The sequence below is a fragment of the Hyphopichia burtonii genome (assembly GCF_001661395.1).
Source record: "Hyphopichia burtonii NRRL Y-1933 unplaced genomic scaffold HYPBUscaffold_2, whole genome shotgun sequence".
Taxonomy (NCBI): domain Eukaryota; kingdom Fungi; phylum Ascomycota; class Pichiomycetes; order Serinales; family Debaryomycetaceae; genus Hyphopichia; species Hyphopichia burtonii.
In genome coordinates, this window is record NW_017963729.1 from 1,811,577 (window position 1) to 1,829,021 (window position 17,445).

At 34.6% G+C, this 17,445-nt stretch overlaps 5 protein-coding genes across 5 annotated transcripts; 3 read left to right on the plus strand and 2 right to left on the minus strand.

Moving 5' to 3' along the window:
- Positions 1-35: 35 nt before the first annotated feature.
- On the plus strand, positions 36-5,978 carry HYPBUDRAFT_194766 (putative ubiquitin-protein ligase). Its single transcript, XM_020222969.1, has one exon. It carries the CDS (start codon positions 191-193, stop codon positions 5,927-5,929), a length of 5,739 nt encoding a protein of 1,912 aa, XP_020078230.1. The 5' UTR covers positions 36-190; the 3' UTR covers positions 5,930-5,978.
- Positions 5,979-6,027: 49 nt separating this feature from the next.
- On the minus strand, positions 6,028-11,334 carry UBR1 (E3 ubiquitin-protein ligase; the record flags this gene model as incomplete). Its single annotated transcript, XM_020222178.1, has 3 exons — positions 6,028-6,110; positions 6,171-6,408; positions 6,430-11,334. The coding sequence occupies 3 exons, from the start codon at positions 11,332-11,334 to the stop codon at positions 6,028-6,030; spliced, it is 5,226 nt and encodes a 1,741-aa protein (XP_020078231.1).
- A 616-nt stretch (positions 11,335-11,950) lies between these two features.
- TYS1 (tyrosine--tRNA ligase) lies at positions 11,951-13,159 on the plus strand (the record flags this gene model as incomplete). Its single annotated transcript, XM_020218460.1, has 1 exon — positions 11,951-13,159. The coding sequence occupies one exon, from the start codon at positions 11,951-11,953 to the stop codon at positions 13,157-13,159; it is 1,209 nt and encodes a 402-aa protein (XP_020078232.1).
- Positions 13,160-13,782: 623 nt separating this feature from the next.
- Positions 13,783-14,510, plus strand: QCR9 (ubiquinol--cytochrome-c reductase subunit 9). The gene is made up of 2 exons (XM_020220959.1): positions 13,783-13,805; positions 14,145-14,510. Exons 1-2 carry the CDS (start codon positions 13,803-13,805, stop codon positions 14,334-14,336), a joined length of 195 nt encoding a protein of 64 aa, XP_020078233.1. The 5' UTR covers positions 13,783-13,802; the 3' UTR covers positions 14,337-14,510.
- A 175-nt stretch (positions 14,511-14,685) lies between these two features.
- On the minus strand, positions 14,686-17,179 carry HYPBUDRAFT_10561 (uncharacterized protein; the record flags this gene model as incomplete). The annotated part of the gene is made up of 1 exon (XM_020218423.1): positions 14,686-17,179. Exon 1 carries the CDS (start codon positions 17,149-17,151, stop codon positions 14,686-14,688), a length of 2,466 nt encoding a protein of 821 aa, XP_020078234.1. The 5' UTR covers positions 17,152-17,179.
- Positions 17,180-17,445: the final 266 nt, after the last annotated feature.

Genomic DNA, 17,445 nt, shown 5'->3' on the forward strand with positions numbered 1-17,445 from the left:
TTGATGATGGATGAGCGAGTTCGCGAAGATGTGAAAGCGAAAGAAGAAAACATAGAGATTGGTGGCGGCAGCGGCGGTGGCGGCGAAATATAGTTATTTACTTATAAGTACGATCAATTCTAATCGAGACCAACCTCAAATACTGTTATTGAATAGTTTATAACTGTGCTTTTGGTTTGAGTATACTTTGATGATGTCAGAATGGACGAGCGCTGATTCTCTTCGAAGATATCTTCTTGATCTCCCCTCCAAGTCAAACTTTAAATTTGATCAATCAGTAAGAAAAGATATAAGAAGATCTATATTCTTATCCATATCTAGTGGTGGGTGTTATTTGGATTGGCTATATCCCAAATCTTTTACCAATCATTTCCCGAATCAGCAAAATGAATTAGTAGCAGAGAAAATTGATAAAGAGTTTGATTGGCTATTCAGTAAATATTATAAGAAAAACATCCAAATAAGAGACCCAAAGTATAATAGTTACGATCATCATGCATTTCATTCTAACCTGCCTTGTAGCAGGATATTCAGAAAAGGTGAGCCAATTTATAGATGTTTGACTTGTGGTTACGACGATACTTGTGCACTCTGCTCTCATTGTTATCAACCTGAATTCCATGAAGGTCATAAAGTTCATATCACCATTTGTCAAAGAGAAAATGGAGGTGTTTGTGATTGTGGTGACCCTGAAGCTTGGGTCAATGATTTCACTTGTCCTTATGCTTCTGCCGATGATCAAGATTTGAAATTACGTAATAAACCAATGCCTTTGGAATTTGAAAAATCTTTCTTATCAACGATTGAAATCCTTCTTGATTATATAATTGATGTCATGAGTCATGCCGACTTACAGCTTTATCCCGATCATCATTCTGTCACTTCCCTTAAAGATTTTTCCGACGCATGTTCTCTAGATCCCACTAAATATGGTTACTCAAATGATGCTGCCAAAGACCCAAACAGCGATAAGTACTTTCTAGTGGTTTATAATGATCAAATAAGACACTTTAGGGATGCTGTTCAAAGAATTCATTTAGCAAGTAAAAAAGTTACTCCTTTTGCCGTAATGGTTGCTGAAAAAGTCCAGTCTTTTGGTAAAGCTAAAGTTATAAGCTCAAGTGACTTGTCACTTTTGGAAGAAAGACGTCAAATAATAAGCTCAACTGGTTTGGCCTCATGTATTCGAAGCCATAGAGATATCTTCCGAGAAGAAATGTGTGATGAAATCCTTCTATTCATAAAAGACTTTACTGAAAGTGAATTGTTTAAAATTAATAATAATGCAAAAAATTTATTTTGTAAAGCATTTTGTGGTAAATGGAATAAAGGTATTAGATCTTTCAACAATTCATTCCCCAAATCACAATACTCACTGGGTAAACTCGATTCTAACTTTGATATTCCTAAAATTCGGTCCATAAATGGACAAAATCCTTCTGGTTCACATTGGTATTTTAGTCCCTCTCGTTGGAATCTACCTGAATCCTTATGTGAGGATTGTGACTACAACACCACTGACGAAGATTATGATCTTTTCACAAGTCACCATGGCTCCAGATTTCAATATTTAGTTTACTTTGATATTCGATTTTGGAAATCTATTAGAATAGTCATACATGATATGTATTCTACTTCGTTGATTACAAACCTAAAATATAAAAAAATTATTTGCTGTCAATATGTTGATATATATCCAACAATAGCTGACATGTTTCTAACCCTCGATAGAGAACCAGAACTAAATATTATGTCAACTCTATCGACACAATTATTTACTTGCCCATCAAATTCAACCTCTATTATTCAACATGGTGATATATCGAGAATTTTTGCCTCTATTTATGGCTTTTTATCAACCGGACGAATTGAAGCACCTTGTACGGTTGATGTATCTCATGAAATCGACATGATGAGCCTCAAAAATAGAAGATGGGGTCAAATCTTTTTTGATATTGGTTATATTCTAAGTCGAAGCTGTGACTCACATAAGATTCTTTCGTGTAATATTATTCCGATGGCTTGTGATATATTGGCATTATTTCAAGGTAGGCCTGTCTTACGCAGAGAGAGTAAAAATCATGTCGAATATGAAAGCCCCGATTATACTGCTTTTTTCCACGCGATACTGGTCATATATCAATTCGGAGAATACATCGCTCAGTGCCTCAATGGTGTCAAGGATAACTCGCCAAGGATAACATTATCTTCAAACGCCATAAATTACGTGATTCAATTTTTGCTAAGACTAGAATTAAACGAGTACCCTTGCTTACTGGATGAGTGTGTTGATATAGACTTGAGTGGAGAAACAAAGGTTATCACAGAACCTAAACATAAAACTGCAATACGAGACTATAGGATTGACAAGGGGAAAGTAAGCTTTCTCCACCCTATTCATTCTTTCTTATCTTGGTTGATTGAACTCTCTAACTTTGAATCCATAGATGATTTGAAGAAGGTGTTACATCAGTCTGCACGTTCAAATCCTTCTAAATCAGATCTCAAAAGTGATACTCTAACAACAATTTTCGAATACCCAATCCGAACTATCGTTCTTATGTCACAAATTAAATCGGGCTTTTGGGTCAGAAATGGATTTAGTGTTAGAACGCAATTACAATTGTACCGAAACACAGGACTTCGAGAAAGTGGTTACCTCAGGGACTTGTTTCTTTTACAGATATTTGTCAATTGCTATAACCCAGATACGTTTTGCTATTTTTTATTCAATAGATGGCTTCTTTACGATGGATGGATTTCCACAAATACATCATCCGGAGAACTTGCTGAATCATCTCTTGCTTATGACCAAAATACATTTCCTTATATGGTGGAAGAATGTCTCAACTTTTTCATTCATTTATTAACTGAAGACCTCTATTTGAAAGGATATTCAAACGAGGAAATGAATGAGCTTCGGATCAGAAACGAAATCATACATAGTTTATGCTTTGGTCCAATCAACTATTCAAAACTCAGTTCGCATATTCCTGATCATATTACTAGCGAGAAAAGATTTGATTTGATTTTAGAAGACATGTCAGTTTTTTCACCTCCTACTGGACTGAAAGATACAGGTGTATACCGTTTGAAAGAAGAATATCTTGACCAAGTAAACCCCTATTATTTCAACTACACAGCTAATACCAAAGATGATGCAATAAAATTTGTTAAAGAAAGAATTAACAAGAAGAGTCGGATACCTACTCCAGAAGTGGTAATCACACCAAAGGAAAGTAAGCCAGAGGAATTGGGAATCTACAAACATATTGGTAACTTTTCAACTTCTGAGTACTTTTCCCTCTTTCTTCTCAAAACCTTAAAATTTGTTTTTAATGAGGGAGTGGATAAAATGGATGGTTTATTGGAGACTATATTACATTTGATTCATATCTGCTCCTTGGAGCAATTAGTTGATTATAAAAAGTATGGAACATTTTACGAGAAATTTGTGACTGTTTGGAATTCTGAGGGTACTTCTATAGCTAAGTTATTTTACGAAGTCTTGGTAAATGAGGCATTTTCTAATCACCATTCAAAAGTTCGCTCGATTTTCAAAGTTTTTGAAAGCAAGTATCACAATATTGCTGATATTTTAGAAGACCAAATTGAAAGTTTCGATTTAGTTAAACTAGAATTTAATACTTCTGATTCAAACTTAGAGAATGAATTTGAATGTAAAAAGAGAATAGCCAAGGAAAGACAAGCAAAATTGATGGCTAAATTTAAGAAACAGCAAAGCTCTTTCTTGAAAAATAACAATGCAGGACAGGATCTTGACTACAGCGATACTGAAATGGAAGACTTTGAAGAAGAAGTTGGTTGGAAATTTCCAGAAGCCCACTGTATATTATGTCAAAATGCCTCCGAGGAGTCAGGCCCATTTGGTATCATTACTTATATATCGAAGTCGTCTGAGTTTCGGGACATTCCATTTGATGACAAATACTGGTTTTTGAAATCCTTTTCTGACCCATCAAATTTAGACAAGAGTGAAGATTGTATGTCTTCTGAACATCACAGCTCCTCATGGCTATCATATATGCATAAAATAAGGGAAAATAATGTCGTCGGACCTGGTTTTTTTCATCACAATAATGTTGATAATAAGTTGGTATCGCTGACATGTGGACATGGTATGCACTTTCAATGCTATATTAATTTTGTTAATAGCAATAGGAGCCCACTGGGTCAAATAACTCGGAATTCCCCAGAAAATATCGAACATAGGGAGTTTCTTTGTCCATTATGTAAAGCTATCAATAATATGTTTATCCCTATCCTTTGGTTTAATAATAATAAATCTCTCAAGCAATTTGTTAGTCCTTATCTGTCTATTAAATTCAACCCCCTTGAAACTTTCAAAAAATCTGATATTCATGACCCCGACTGGGTAAAAAAGTTCACTGAAGCTTCCAATTTAGATATCCAAGAAGCGAACATTTTATCACCATCTGCTGTTGAAATGATAGGCTCGAGCTCCACTGCCAATGCAACAGTCAACCAACAACACTTTCGAATGTTACTTTCTAATATGTTTCAGATTCTTTCCCTTTTGACATTCCCTCAAATTTTCAAAGCTGACTCTGTCCATGTGCTTGTGAATAGCATCAAGTCTGCTGAGCTTAGCCTAAGGGGTATAGATGCACCTGAAACTCTCATTCTTGGGCAGCTTTCGAACAATACATTGGTTAACTTACGTACTTTGAATGAGTTCAGGAATACGAGCTTATTGATGAAAATTAATAACTGGATTCAGGCTGCAAACCCGAAAGCAGATGCTCATGTTAAAATGTTGGCTGGTCTATTAACGTTATCCCCCTCTTCCTTCTCTTCTTCGGTCCTTGAGCGTGACTTTTTCGAGCTCTTAGTGAACACGTTCCCACTTCCAAGATCTGGTTTTCTGTTTCATAATATTCTAAAGACTTGCTTTGTTGGTCATATGATGCAATCATTGTATATTATTTCAACTGAAATCAAGAAGCACGATTTTTACGTGAACCAGGATTACACAATCCTTGATATCCCATTTTCAAGCCATATTACTGGAGATGATGCGTCGCTCGCTGTAAAACTATTCGGAAAACTTATACAACGTGATGTTACTTCCGATGAGTCTGCGGTAATTAATGATCCAAAGTTTGGTTATGCTATCTATTCAATGCTACTTAAATCGGTTACACCATTTTTGAGGCGAGCAGCCATTTTTGCTTATGTTGCCTGCGCCCAAATGGATACAATCGATTTTGGAAAATTCTCACACATGAATTTTGAATCAGATAAATTGTGTGCTTTGTTGAATATCGATTCATTGTCAGAAATTATGCGCAAGATGTCTAATATTGATAATTCTACTCCCTTCGAAGCTAAGCTTTTTACTAATTTTGTTGAGCATATATTCACCTTGCCTCAAAGGACCTTTTCAGAAGATACAGATGTGAGAAAATCCTTAGAATATCCTGGGATAGTGAAGCTCACTGATTTGCCTGAGCGCCTTGATTTCTTCTTTACTAAGTACTATTACTCGGATAAGTATAATAACCCTAATATGACTATTGAAGATCCGGCCATTTGTTTATTTTGCAGCCAAGTTGTGGATGTGCAAAAATCGGCTATTGGCTGCAAAGAAGGTCAGTGCACCACTCATTTTCTAAAAGAATGTTCCAATGATGTGGGTATTTTTTTGTTGCCTAAAGATAGAAGTATTTTATTACTACATAAAAACGGCGGTTCTTTTTATGAAGCTCCATATTTGGACCAGCATGGTGAATTACCTGGTGAGTCGAAAAAAGGCAAAACGCTTTATCTTATGAAACCAAGATATGATGAATTCATACGAAAAGTATGGCTCCAGCATAATGTATCTAATTACATTGTGCGTAAGTTGGATAGTGTAATGGATGCAGGTGGCTGGGATACTCTTTGATGGCACTTTTTAGTAAGACTTATATTTAGAAATGCATTGAAATTGATGATTAATTGAATAAACATGTAGCTATATAAAAGAAACTTTGTTACAGAATTTTAAAACATAAACCCATCTTCTATTTCATCCTCCGACGGGACAAATTCAGAGTCTTCTTCATCTTGATTTATTTCGAGCATGTCTTCAAGATTTGTAAATCGAGCCATATCATTTGCCAAAGTAGTCGGTCTTCTGGTCAAACCGAAAATTCTTCTAGTTATCAATTCATGGACTTCTTGGGTAAGCCACATTTTGTTGAGTTGAGTATATCTTCCCCTATGAAGAAATGCCTTTTCAGTTGATCTCTGTTTCCTTTGCTCACCATGTTTGGTTAAATAATGACCAGGCAACCTTTCGGAACATGTAACTCCAATATCAATATTGACTATATAAGTATTCGAATTAGGTTCGAAGAAAATAGGAGTTTCGTTCACACAAGTCTTCGAATGAGAATCACGGACACTAGTAGTCAGATTGCAATGTAAGCAAACTGACGGACCAGCAAAATGATGACTAGTAACATAATTAACAATACATTCACCGTAATCAGATGGTAGGTCTACCAACTTAACAAGACCTGGGTAATCTATAAGGATATTATTCAATGGTAATTTAGCAGAAAACAACATATCGAACATTCTATGCTCAAAGGAACTTCTCTCAGGCTCAAACATATCTCTTAATAAAGTACTTAATTTGGGTATTCCAATTGCCGAACATAAACTATCGGCTGTTTCATTCTTATCTTCACATTCTAAATCAAAAGATTCAGATCCTGATTCTAGTGCATAGACATTACCACCTTTATCTTTGGAAGTTAATAAGCACTTAAAAATCCACATACGTCTTAACAAGGGTAAGGTCAATCTTTGAATGGCAAAGAATACTTCTGAGGGTTCTCTCATACTTGCGAGGTCTCCTTCGTGGGTGAAGCATAATGTCTCTACTGCAAGTATTACTGCAGCTTCATCTTCTTCGTCGAATTTAAATGGCACTTTAGTCAAATCGACCTTATGATCAAGAACACGATCCAAATAATAAATTATCATGGAAACCATTTTGATATAGGAAATGTATGCAAGAGTTGAGAAAGACTCATCTGTCTGAAAAAATAATTGCACCATTTCATTGAACACGTCAGGAAGACAATTAATGTTCAGCCAAAATGAAGCGATTTGAGAAGAATAATTACTACTGGATCCACCATATGATTCTTGAAGCAACATTCTAGATTGAATTAAACTTCTCAACAACGCTTTTGTTGCTGGTGTTATATCATCAACAAATGACCCAAGGTGAATTTTACTCTCAAATCTACTAGATATTTCATTTGCTCTAATAGTATTTGCAATTAATGATGACATGTCTATCATACTAATGAATTCTTCTTTATCTTGAGTAACAGGAGCTTTTGGATCTGACAATGACTTCACAAATTGCCTTTGCAAAAGATTAGATGCCTCTTCACGAGACAGAGGGCTAACTCGAGGATCAATGACACTATTCATAACTTCGGGATCGGAACTTTCCCCGCAAGACTCGATTATCTTATTATATCTATCATGGATTCTCTGTCCAGTGATTGAATTTTGAGGAAAGGATCCTCCTGAAGGTGGTACTAGAAGACTAGGGATCAACAGGAACAGAAGAGCATGACATAAGGGACAAGGTCTCGCCTTTACGTTAGATTGAAGGTAACAAGAAATATGCATCCCATGGCCACACAGATGTGCAACAAAATCAGTTATGTCTTTCCTCATATCAAGATATGGGTAATTAGAAAGATCATTATTTAAGTCATCGTGTAGTTGAATAAACGCAAGTTGAGCCTCATCTTCAGAAGATTCGGGCACTTTCAAAAACACTGACGCTTTCGATATATTTACGAACATACCAAAAGGATTATCTAACGACTCCGAATCACCGCACGAGACACATACTCGCATATCATGATTTTCACTAATTTCGGAATCCTTACTTTCATCATTTCCGATATCGATATCCATATTATTTTCTAAAAATTTTTCACGTTGTTTTGCAAATCTCTTCATGATTTTTGCTTTTCGCCTATCCGATTTTTCTTTCCTTTTCTCAGCTTCAGCCTCAGATGCAGCAGCCTTTCTCCTCTTGTAGCTTTGAACATGGTCTTCACCAAAGCAGTCAATTAAAGAGCTAACAATCCTCTCATCTTTCTTCATGAGCATATCCATTAAATGGTCTGCCTTGAATACAACATGACTTGACATTGGAGACTCTACAATTGTAAGCAATAAGTCACTGATTGGAATCGTCACAAAGAATTCATTCAAGTAATTGTCGCCATGTAGTAACTCATCGTCTTTAAGTATAGCATGGAATAAATGCAATAATTGGGGTAAATAGGTTTCATCAGAAGTATCTATAGCTACTTGAAGCAACTTATAGATGAGTTTAGCAAAATGCTTAGTTTTCATGAAAGCTCCAACTTTCTCGTTGACGATGGTAGAGTCCGAAGTGATTATTTCGGGCTCCAATACAACACTCTTTTCTTCTACTTTTTTCTCGTTTGCAGTGTTCTTCATCAAAGATTCAGCAACTGATTGATACAGCTGGCTGGCATCTAGATACAAGCTTAATGGGTCAATTCTATTGTACATAGATGGTTTGAGCCTGTACAAACCAGTACCAAAATAACCTGTGGGTTCTTGATAGTCAGCGCACTCTTGTAAAATTTCATCATAATCAGAAGATTCACCTGACTCAATAGCAAAAATTGGCTTGATGTTGGAATAAGCCTTAGGTGTGTCACATAAGGAATAACAAATTGCATTCTTTAGTTTATGTCTGTTTTTTTCTGCTGGAGTTATCACACGTAAATCATATCTATCGGTGATCATATTATAAAAGAAAATTACTAAGCATTCGATTATGGAAACGAATCTATGATCGTAAACAGTTTTGTCGTGTGGTACTTTATTATTGAACCAATCTAGTAATTCCCAACGATCTAATACATTGTAAAAGAATGTATTTGGTTCATGTACCACCGAGGCAACTTGCATTAAGAACTGATCACGAAAGAAAGCTACGTCACGCAACAAGGATCCCATATAGAGGGAAGCCTGTTTCGAAACAGATATACCATTTCTAATCCAAAATCCAGTTTTAACTTGGTAAGCTAAAACAATGCTTCTTAATGAAATGTCGGATATAGGCAAGAAAGAAGGATTCGATGGAGACACCAATATGTCCTCGACATTTTTGAACCCATTAATCTGAATGAGAAAAGACAACAACGAGTTGAGCGGGTTAATAAAAGATACCGGTTCTTTACTAACTTTGAAGTCAGCTATCTCAGGGGCATTCTTTCGAATTTTTCGTAAGCTTAAAAAGTCTGTCAAATATTTGATAGCATCACGCACGAGTTCGATATTGGATGTTGGAAATTCTGTTATGCTTTGCACAATGGATAGAATTGGGGACGAATATTCGAGATGTACGGTGAAATCTAAAAGTTCCACTTCAACATGATCTCCATACTTTTTAATAATTGGCCAAAACCCTTGAAAGTTCCTCAAAAAAAGAATAAGCATTGTCAAATTTTCTCTAATCAAGAAGACGTCTAATTTATTATGACCAGATATAGATTTATTAACAAGATGGGTGATATCACGAATTCCTTTCGAGATTGCGACTTTTTTGGAAATGTTTCTTCGCTTACTTCCAAGGTCATGAACAAGTTCGATAAAATTAGGGTATCCACTTGAAGGATCAAGCTTGGTCGATTGTTCTTCTATAAGCTGAGTAATTGGACCTATAATATTACCAACTAAGTTATTCGATAAAATATTCAGAACTGTTTTTTGGCAAGTGAATAGTTGAACTGTTATTTCATTTAATAAATTTAGACCTTCTTCACGGTCAGATAAAGCAAATATATTCATAAGATTAGGATAAATAGCGATAAATTGATGGGCAAACCTTGCTTTCTTTTCGGGATCAGATACTAATAAAGAAATTAGTAATTTTGGTAATTTTTTTCTGATTAAAGCAGTGAACCTAATATCAAAACAAAGTAAAAACTGTAACCTTGAGTGTACAATTGGACCTGCTTTATTTTCATTTGTCAATAACTTATTAGTAGGTCCTTGCAATGATGTTAAATCAAGACCAGGTTTAACTGAAGTAGCTCCAAGGTCCAATATTTGGCCATCATATAAAAACCCATTAGTAAAACAAGCTCTTTTAATATCAATTTTAGTTTCTCTCAAAAATTCCATTGGGAATAATTTGGAGAATTCGAAACCTGGTTGTAATAAAAGCTCTGCTAGTATTTCTTTGCAGTTTTCACGGAAAGAGATTGAAGAAGAAAATTCGGTAACATCAATGAGCCAATTTATTAATTGATGGACAATCATTTCTCTCATGAAATCCCTAGCACTCATAATGGTAGAAACCAAACCATCTGATTCAGCCAGCTTTTGAGAAGCTAATAAATCCGTATAATCTCTAGCTTCCTTAAGTATGCATCTACCATTATTATTTATTTCGAATGCAATTTTCTCAGCCTGTTGAAGATCACAATTAGTGGCTTTTCTTATACCTGATTTGGCTTCATTATAGTCATGGACTTCATCATTCCATAAAATCAAGTACCAAAGATCATCTGAATTAGAATCCAGTAAGCCATAAGCAGTGTGAGGTAATGAAGAATAATCGGATATGTGTTTTGTTGAGAATGCAAGATCACCTCTTCCATTAATATTTTGATGGATAAGAGGTAACGTATGGATAGAAAAATTCATAACATCCAAAATGTAATCAAGACAAATTTGTAATGTTTCCTTGATACCGTTTTTGAAATCTTCTTCGATTTCAAAAGATTCGTCACCAGTATAGTTCGACTTTTGAGTCAAACAATGTAATTCGTTAACAAAAGCTTCTGGATCACCGCAATCACAAATACCACCACTAGTACCAGCCGAGGAGTAACAAGTCACGTTATGGCCAATATGATCATCTTTGTTGAAGCAATATTGACAAATAACACAACTTTCCTCGTAACCACATTCTTCACATCTATATACCAATTCTCCTTTCTTAAAAGCACGAGAGCATGCTTTACCTACTGGATGACCCACTGCTTCTTTACCTTTTTGTCTGTAAAAGGGTTTACGTTCGAGTGCAATGGTAATTGGGAATCCAAAATTTTCTAAACGTTCTTTTTCAATATCTGATACAGTGAATAATCTATCAAGATACTCTCCCCTGTTAGTAACAGAATAATAAAGTGCTTTGAACAAATTCTGTTGGATCGGACGAACATGGGTGTAGTCTAACCTGGATGGTAGATCCACCAAAAAACCCTTTAGATCGTCATATATCATCTTAGTAATTGCTTCTTCGACTTGAAAAAGCACCACGATTCAAAAAAATTGGTGACAAAAATGTTTCTACGTTAAGTCTTGATTCCAAATATCGAATTCAAGTCACTAATTTCAATTCAGTACTCAACGTCAAACAATTATTGAATTCTTTTTCTTTGAATACTTATTACTAATGTATATTCAATCATATACTGTAACAAGATTTTTATTTGATCACTGATGAATTAGTCAAACTAATCGTGTGTAACAAAATAGTGCAAATGTGCGATGGAAAGTTCCATGGCTGCGTTATCTGTAGGACTACACCACTAGAAGAACCGAAAACTGCTGCAATAACCATCGCTGGCCGGGATTCTGCTGCTTATTTCCACCCTCGACCGGTCTGGCTTCCCGTATACCTCTACAGCTGTACTCCCACGGTACAATTAGTCAAACGGTACTAAATGTTGATGATGATTTACCTGGTGTACGGAGTGTACGGCTCTAGCCCTTGATTTGTGTTTGACTCACAAAAAAATTTTTTTAAAATTTTTGAAAAACTTTTCGATTCTGGTGGAAACCATTGAAAGATCAAGGCTTTAGGCACCTCTATACAGCAGATAGGACTATATTGAGCATGACCGACACATTGTCTGATCCAGTTGAACAGTACGAATTAATTACCAAAGGGTTGCAAGAAGTTTTGAACCCACAAATCATCAAGAATGTATTGGAGAATGAAAAAAGACCATTGAAGCTTTACTGGGGTACAGCTCCAACTGGGAAACCACATTGTGGGTACTTTGTTCCTATGATTAAATTGGCTCATTTTTTAAAAGCAGGTTGTGAAGTTACTGTTTTGGTAGCAGATTTACATGCTTACTTGGATAATATGAAGGCACCATTAGAAGTTGTTAAATATCGTGCAGGTTATTATGAAAATGTTGTTAAGGCTATTTTAACTTCAATTAATGTACCAATTGAAAAATTGAAATTTGTTCTCGGATCCGATTATCAATTAAATCCAGAATATACTATGGATCTTTTTAAATTATCTAATAAAGTTGGACAAAATGATGCTAAGAGAGCTGGTGCTGATGTTGTCAAACAAGTTGCCAATCCTTTATTATCAGGTTTGATTTATCCTTTAATGCAAGCTTTAGATGAACAATATTTAGATGTCGATGTTCAATTTGGTGGTGTTGATCAAAGAAAAATTTTTGTTCTTGCTGAAGAAAATTTACAAAGTATTGGTTATAAAAAGAGAGCACATTTAATGAACATAATGATTCCAGGTTTAGGTCAAGGTGGTAAGATGAGTGCTTCGGATCCAAATTCTAAAATCGATATTTTAGAAGAACCTAAAATCGTTAAAAAGAAAATTAATAGTGCTTATTGTGCACCTGGTGATATTAAAGATAATGGTTTACTTGCTTTCCTTGAACACGTTATTCAACCAATACAATCTTTAAAAGCAGGTAAAGAAACTTTTAATTTCTTCATTGATAGACCAGATAAATATGGTGGTCCAATCACTTATGAATCTCTTGATCAATTAAAATCAGATTTTGAATCAGAAAAATTGTCCCCAGTTGATTTAAAATCCGGTATGGCTGATAAAATCAATGAATTATTAGCTCCAATTAAAGAAAAATTCAATAGTAACAAGGAATTCCAAGAATTTGGTGAAAAAGGTTACCCAGTGGAAAAACCAAAAGAAGAAAAGAAGGTTAAAAAAGTTAAAAATAAAGGTACCAGATACCCCGGTTCCGATAAAGCACCTGCTTCTTCCGATGCATCTGTTGAAAAAGCTACCGAAGCTTTAGATCAGACCAAACTTAATTAAATTATATAGAGGTTGTGGTTTTTTATAGTTACGAATTATTGTATACAATAAGCTTTGTTCCTTGTAGGTTTCTTCGAAAAATGACTTGGACCAAACTCTGCATTTGGTTATATTTTTGCTGCAAATTTTACAAAACTCCCACAAATTTTACGCAAATGATCCTCCAATAATCGTAACACTTGTTGCAAAGAACAATACAAACAACCAAACAGCCAGCAGTTACTTCTAAACCAAAATACAATACACTCCCTAGTTAGAATATTTATATCTTCACATTAATTAATCAAATTTCATTTTAGCTGCGTTTAAGTAAGCTTTTTTCACCACTAAACAGCTATATCGGGCCCTTGAGAGATGATTTTCTTACAGAGGAAGAAACCCTGGCACTTTTCAGTACAATCACCAACCAATTATGTGTATAAGGAAATGCCAGGCATATCTATATGCTGCAGCATATAATGAACCCGTACACCAAATAATACCTACAAATTTTGGATTACATAATCAGCATTGAGCCAATCATTAGCGTTTGAAAAATTGAGAAAGTAATCAAGTTTTTCTTTTTTTTCAGGTTGAATTTTAAAACATTGATAAATCTTCCATTAGTTTTCTAATTTCGATAGACAAAACAGACTAAAACACAATGGTATGTGGTGATCAGCTTATTGGGTAGACGAGTCACTGGTTCTGAATGTGTTCAGACTGAATAATATGGTATATATGGGGTAAATCAGAATAGAAGATCGACATAGATTCGAATTGATGTTTAAATAAGAGTTAGCCTATTCCCAAAAACCGTGTGTTTTATGAGGTATAACGATGTTTTATGAGGTATAACAATGTTCTATGAGGTATAACAATGTTCTATGAGGTATAACAATGTTTTATGAGGTATAACAATGTTTTATGAGGTATAACGAGGGCTCAATGTGTACAGATCCAGTGATTGTATAATATAACGATTTTATTTACTAACTCTTTTTAGTTATCTATTTCTTCATTATTCAAGAGAAACTCTGTTTACGTTGCTACTATCTTTGGTGGTGCTTTTGCTTTCCAAGGTTTCTTTGATGTTGCTGTTACCAAATGGTACGAAGGCCACAACAGAGGTAAATTGTGGAAAGATGTCAAAGGTAAATTCCTCGAAGGTGGTGATGAAGATGAAGATGATGAATAATCTCTTTAAACAAACGTATCAAACATTATAATCCTTCAAACTCCACACTTATAGATAATAGTGATTCAAACTTGTTTTGTTAAAGGATATCCCCATTTGACAAATGTCCCAAACTCATTTATTCCATATCTCAATACAGATTCACGTATCGTCTTGTACTTATAAACAAAAAATTAACCATTCAGTTTATTCTTTTTTATTTTTATTTTATCTCACTGGCTTGTTTTCTACATTTATTTCGACAAGTTAGATTTATTTATATGAATTCAACTGGTTTTCTCCTCTTTTCTTAATGCATAACAAAGTATACAAATATTCAATTGTAGCTTTCTATTTGAAATTATACAACTTAGAATATTATTTCATCATCTCCTAAAACAATATCACCTTGATCAAAATCATCTTCAAAGCTGCTATAATCAACTTTGGGGTTATCCTCGAAATGAGAGAGAAATTCTTCTTGATCACGATCAATTTCTTCCTGCTCTTGGTCATAAAGTTTATTGAGTAATAAATCAAACTCTTCATTATATTTATATGAGTTATATTCACTTATTCCATAAGCCTTGAAACTGTACAACCCAGTTTTACTACCATCTTTTGAACTTATTTCAATATAAAGATCTCTAACCGGGATTCTTAGATTGATTAGACTAATGGGAAATTTAATATGATTAATGGCTTTATTTGAATCAATGGCAACTTCTTTTACCTTCACAAACTTAGTGAGATACTTATTAGTGTTGGACTTATTCTTGAAATTGATTTTGAATTTGTTTATATACTCGATTAAAGAATTAACCTGTCTTGGATTTTTTGGTTTAATATAAACTGATACCCTATTAGGAGGCAGGAAATCATCCGGAAGATTAGTCAAAGGGGTGTTCAAGAAAAGATCCGTCAAAATAACTGGATTGAATAATCTAACCCCAAATGTACAATAGCTAGATTCACATTGCCAGTAGTTCCCACCGTCAATCAAAACATTATTAGCATTGAATTTCCAATTCTTTGGATTTTTCAAACCATTTGAATTTAGATAATCATACCAGCCCAAAAATAACTTACGAACAATCGATTTGTTTTGATTGACATCAGCTCCAGTATTCGTTAAGAATCCTAAAATTCTAGAACCTACTTTGTAGTCAGCATAATTTATTTTAATAGATCCTTTAGCAAAAATTTCAAGTAAATTATCCAACAAGATCTTATTACTTGACTTTGAAATATCTATATTGGTGGAGTTTAAGTTGATATTCAAATTATCAATTAAATTGTTGAATTTCTGCCACATTAATCGATTGTTGTCATTAAGTTTTCTTTGTAGAAGCCTCTCAAATACTTCTTTATTTATAGCTTTATAATTGCTGTTCTTATTAAGCGAAGAATTGATATAATTCTTTAACTGAATTTCATTAGATGATAGGAATGTATTCCAATCCATGGTGGATGTATTTGCAGGGGTATCGTATTTTTGGTTATAGTAATTTTCAACAAAATTGTAAAGATACTTATGGAACTCTGGAATATAATGTATTTTATTATTTTTTATATAGACAGGGACCTGGGACGGGAGTGATTCGATTAACTTATTCAAAATATCTGATTTGATCTCGTCAATATCATTATTGATATGTGATAAATGGTTAAGTTTAGTAGAAATATCATTAAGCTTGGGTTCTAGAGCTTCAGGATTGGATGATATAGTTTCAAGATTATCGAATTTAGTCTTTAATTCTGCAAAGTCGGATACCAAATTTTCGAATTTCGAATTATTGTTCAAACTCAAAGTCTGTGAAAATTCATCAAACTTGGCACTTATAAAGTTGAATCGATTATTGAGGCTATTTGTAAGAGAGTCGTATTTAGATTCATATACGTCTTGCTTGTTAGATAAGCCAAGTGTGACCTCATCAAGCTTATCCATTCGACTCTCAACTTTCTGAAACCTGGACGTTATATCATTATAATTTTCAAGAGGCTTCATCAGGATATTTTTTGGGCTCTGAGGATATGAAGTAACAAATAGTAGAATTATTGAAAATAAGAACGATACCACCAACACTCTAACGTATACGTAATTATTACTACCACCCAAGCTCAAAAAACCTAAAGATGAGCTAGTCTGTTCATTAGATGAGTTACTTAGTTTCTTCTTGTTTCTTCCACTGGGCTCTTCGTTTTGTCTAACCCTTTCAAATTGCTGAAAGAGACTTTGATTGGCTTTGGGTCTCTGGATTGGCGAGCTTCGCTGGGTGAATACCGATTTTCCATTATTTTCCATTGCAGAATCCGTTTCATTTTCATGTACTGTTTCTTCATCACTTTCGTATTGAGTCTGATTGGCAATATCAGGCTCTTCTTGGTCTTCCACTGGAGATTCATCACCATTATCCACAGGGGCATTATAGAAAGGTGAACCATAGATATCTTTCTCCCGAACAGGAGGTTCATTATCGGATGGATCAAATTCTTCGTCGCTAACGTCAAGAGTGCCCGTATTTGCAAATTGATTGAAATCATCGTTTAATCGATGTAGATTATTTTCTTTTAAATTGGCTCGACTATTATTTCCATTCACAATTGAGTCATCATTACCTACTAAGATATGCTGTATAAGTCTCTCATGATGCGGGCTTAGTCTTTTATGTTCTCCAATGGTATCCTGTTTGCCAAATTGTTTGTTCAAGTTAGATGTGTGTATTTGTTTTCTACTCGGGAGTGGCTCTGCACGTCCCACTTGAGTGTATAAGTGTATAGAAGCTTCATCGTCCGTGTCCCCATGTACCTGAGGAGCTCTGGGAAATCCTACCATTAGGGTATTATCGAAGTAAACAGTATTGTAAATATGTGATGTAGAAGGTCTACTGAGTTTGTTTGGTTTTTAACGCGTTTTTAATTTTTAATTTTTTTTTTTTTTTATTTTTTTTTTTTTCGCCAGTCTTATAGAAAGTTTAACAGCCTAAATCCAAAGAGACTTACTCACGACAATCCACGATTGAAGTACATATGGCTGGGATAGATTGCAAGAGTGGGTATCAAGAGTTCATTGCGGAGGATTTCATAAAGCAAATAGCCATGGCTAACCTCTGACAAACTTTTTGCGGCC

What these genes read in the sequence shown, in the direction of transcription:
- HYPBUDRAFT_194766 (XM_020222969.1), top strand. Translation starts at nt 191, where the DNA reads ATGATGTCAGAATGGACGAGCGCTGATTCTCTTCGAAGATATCTTCTT.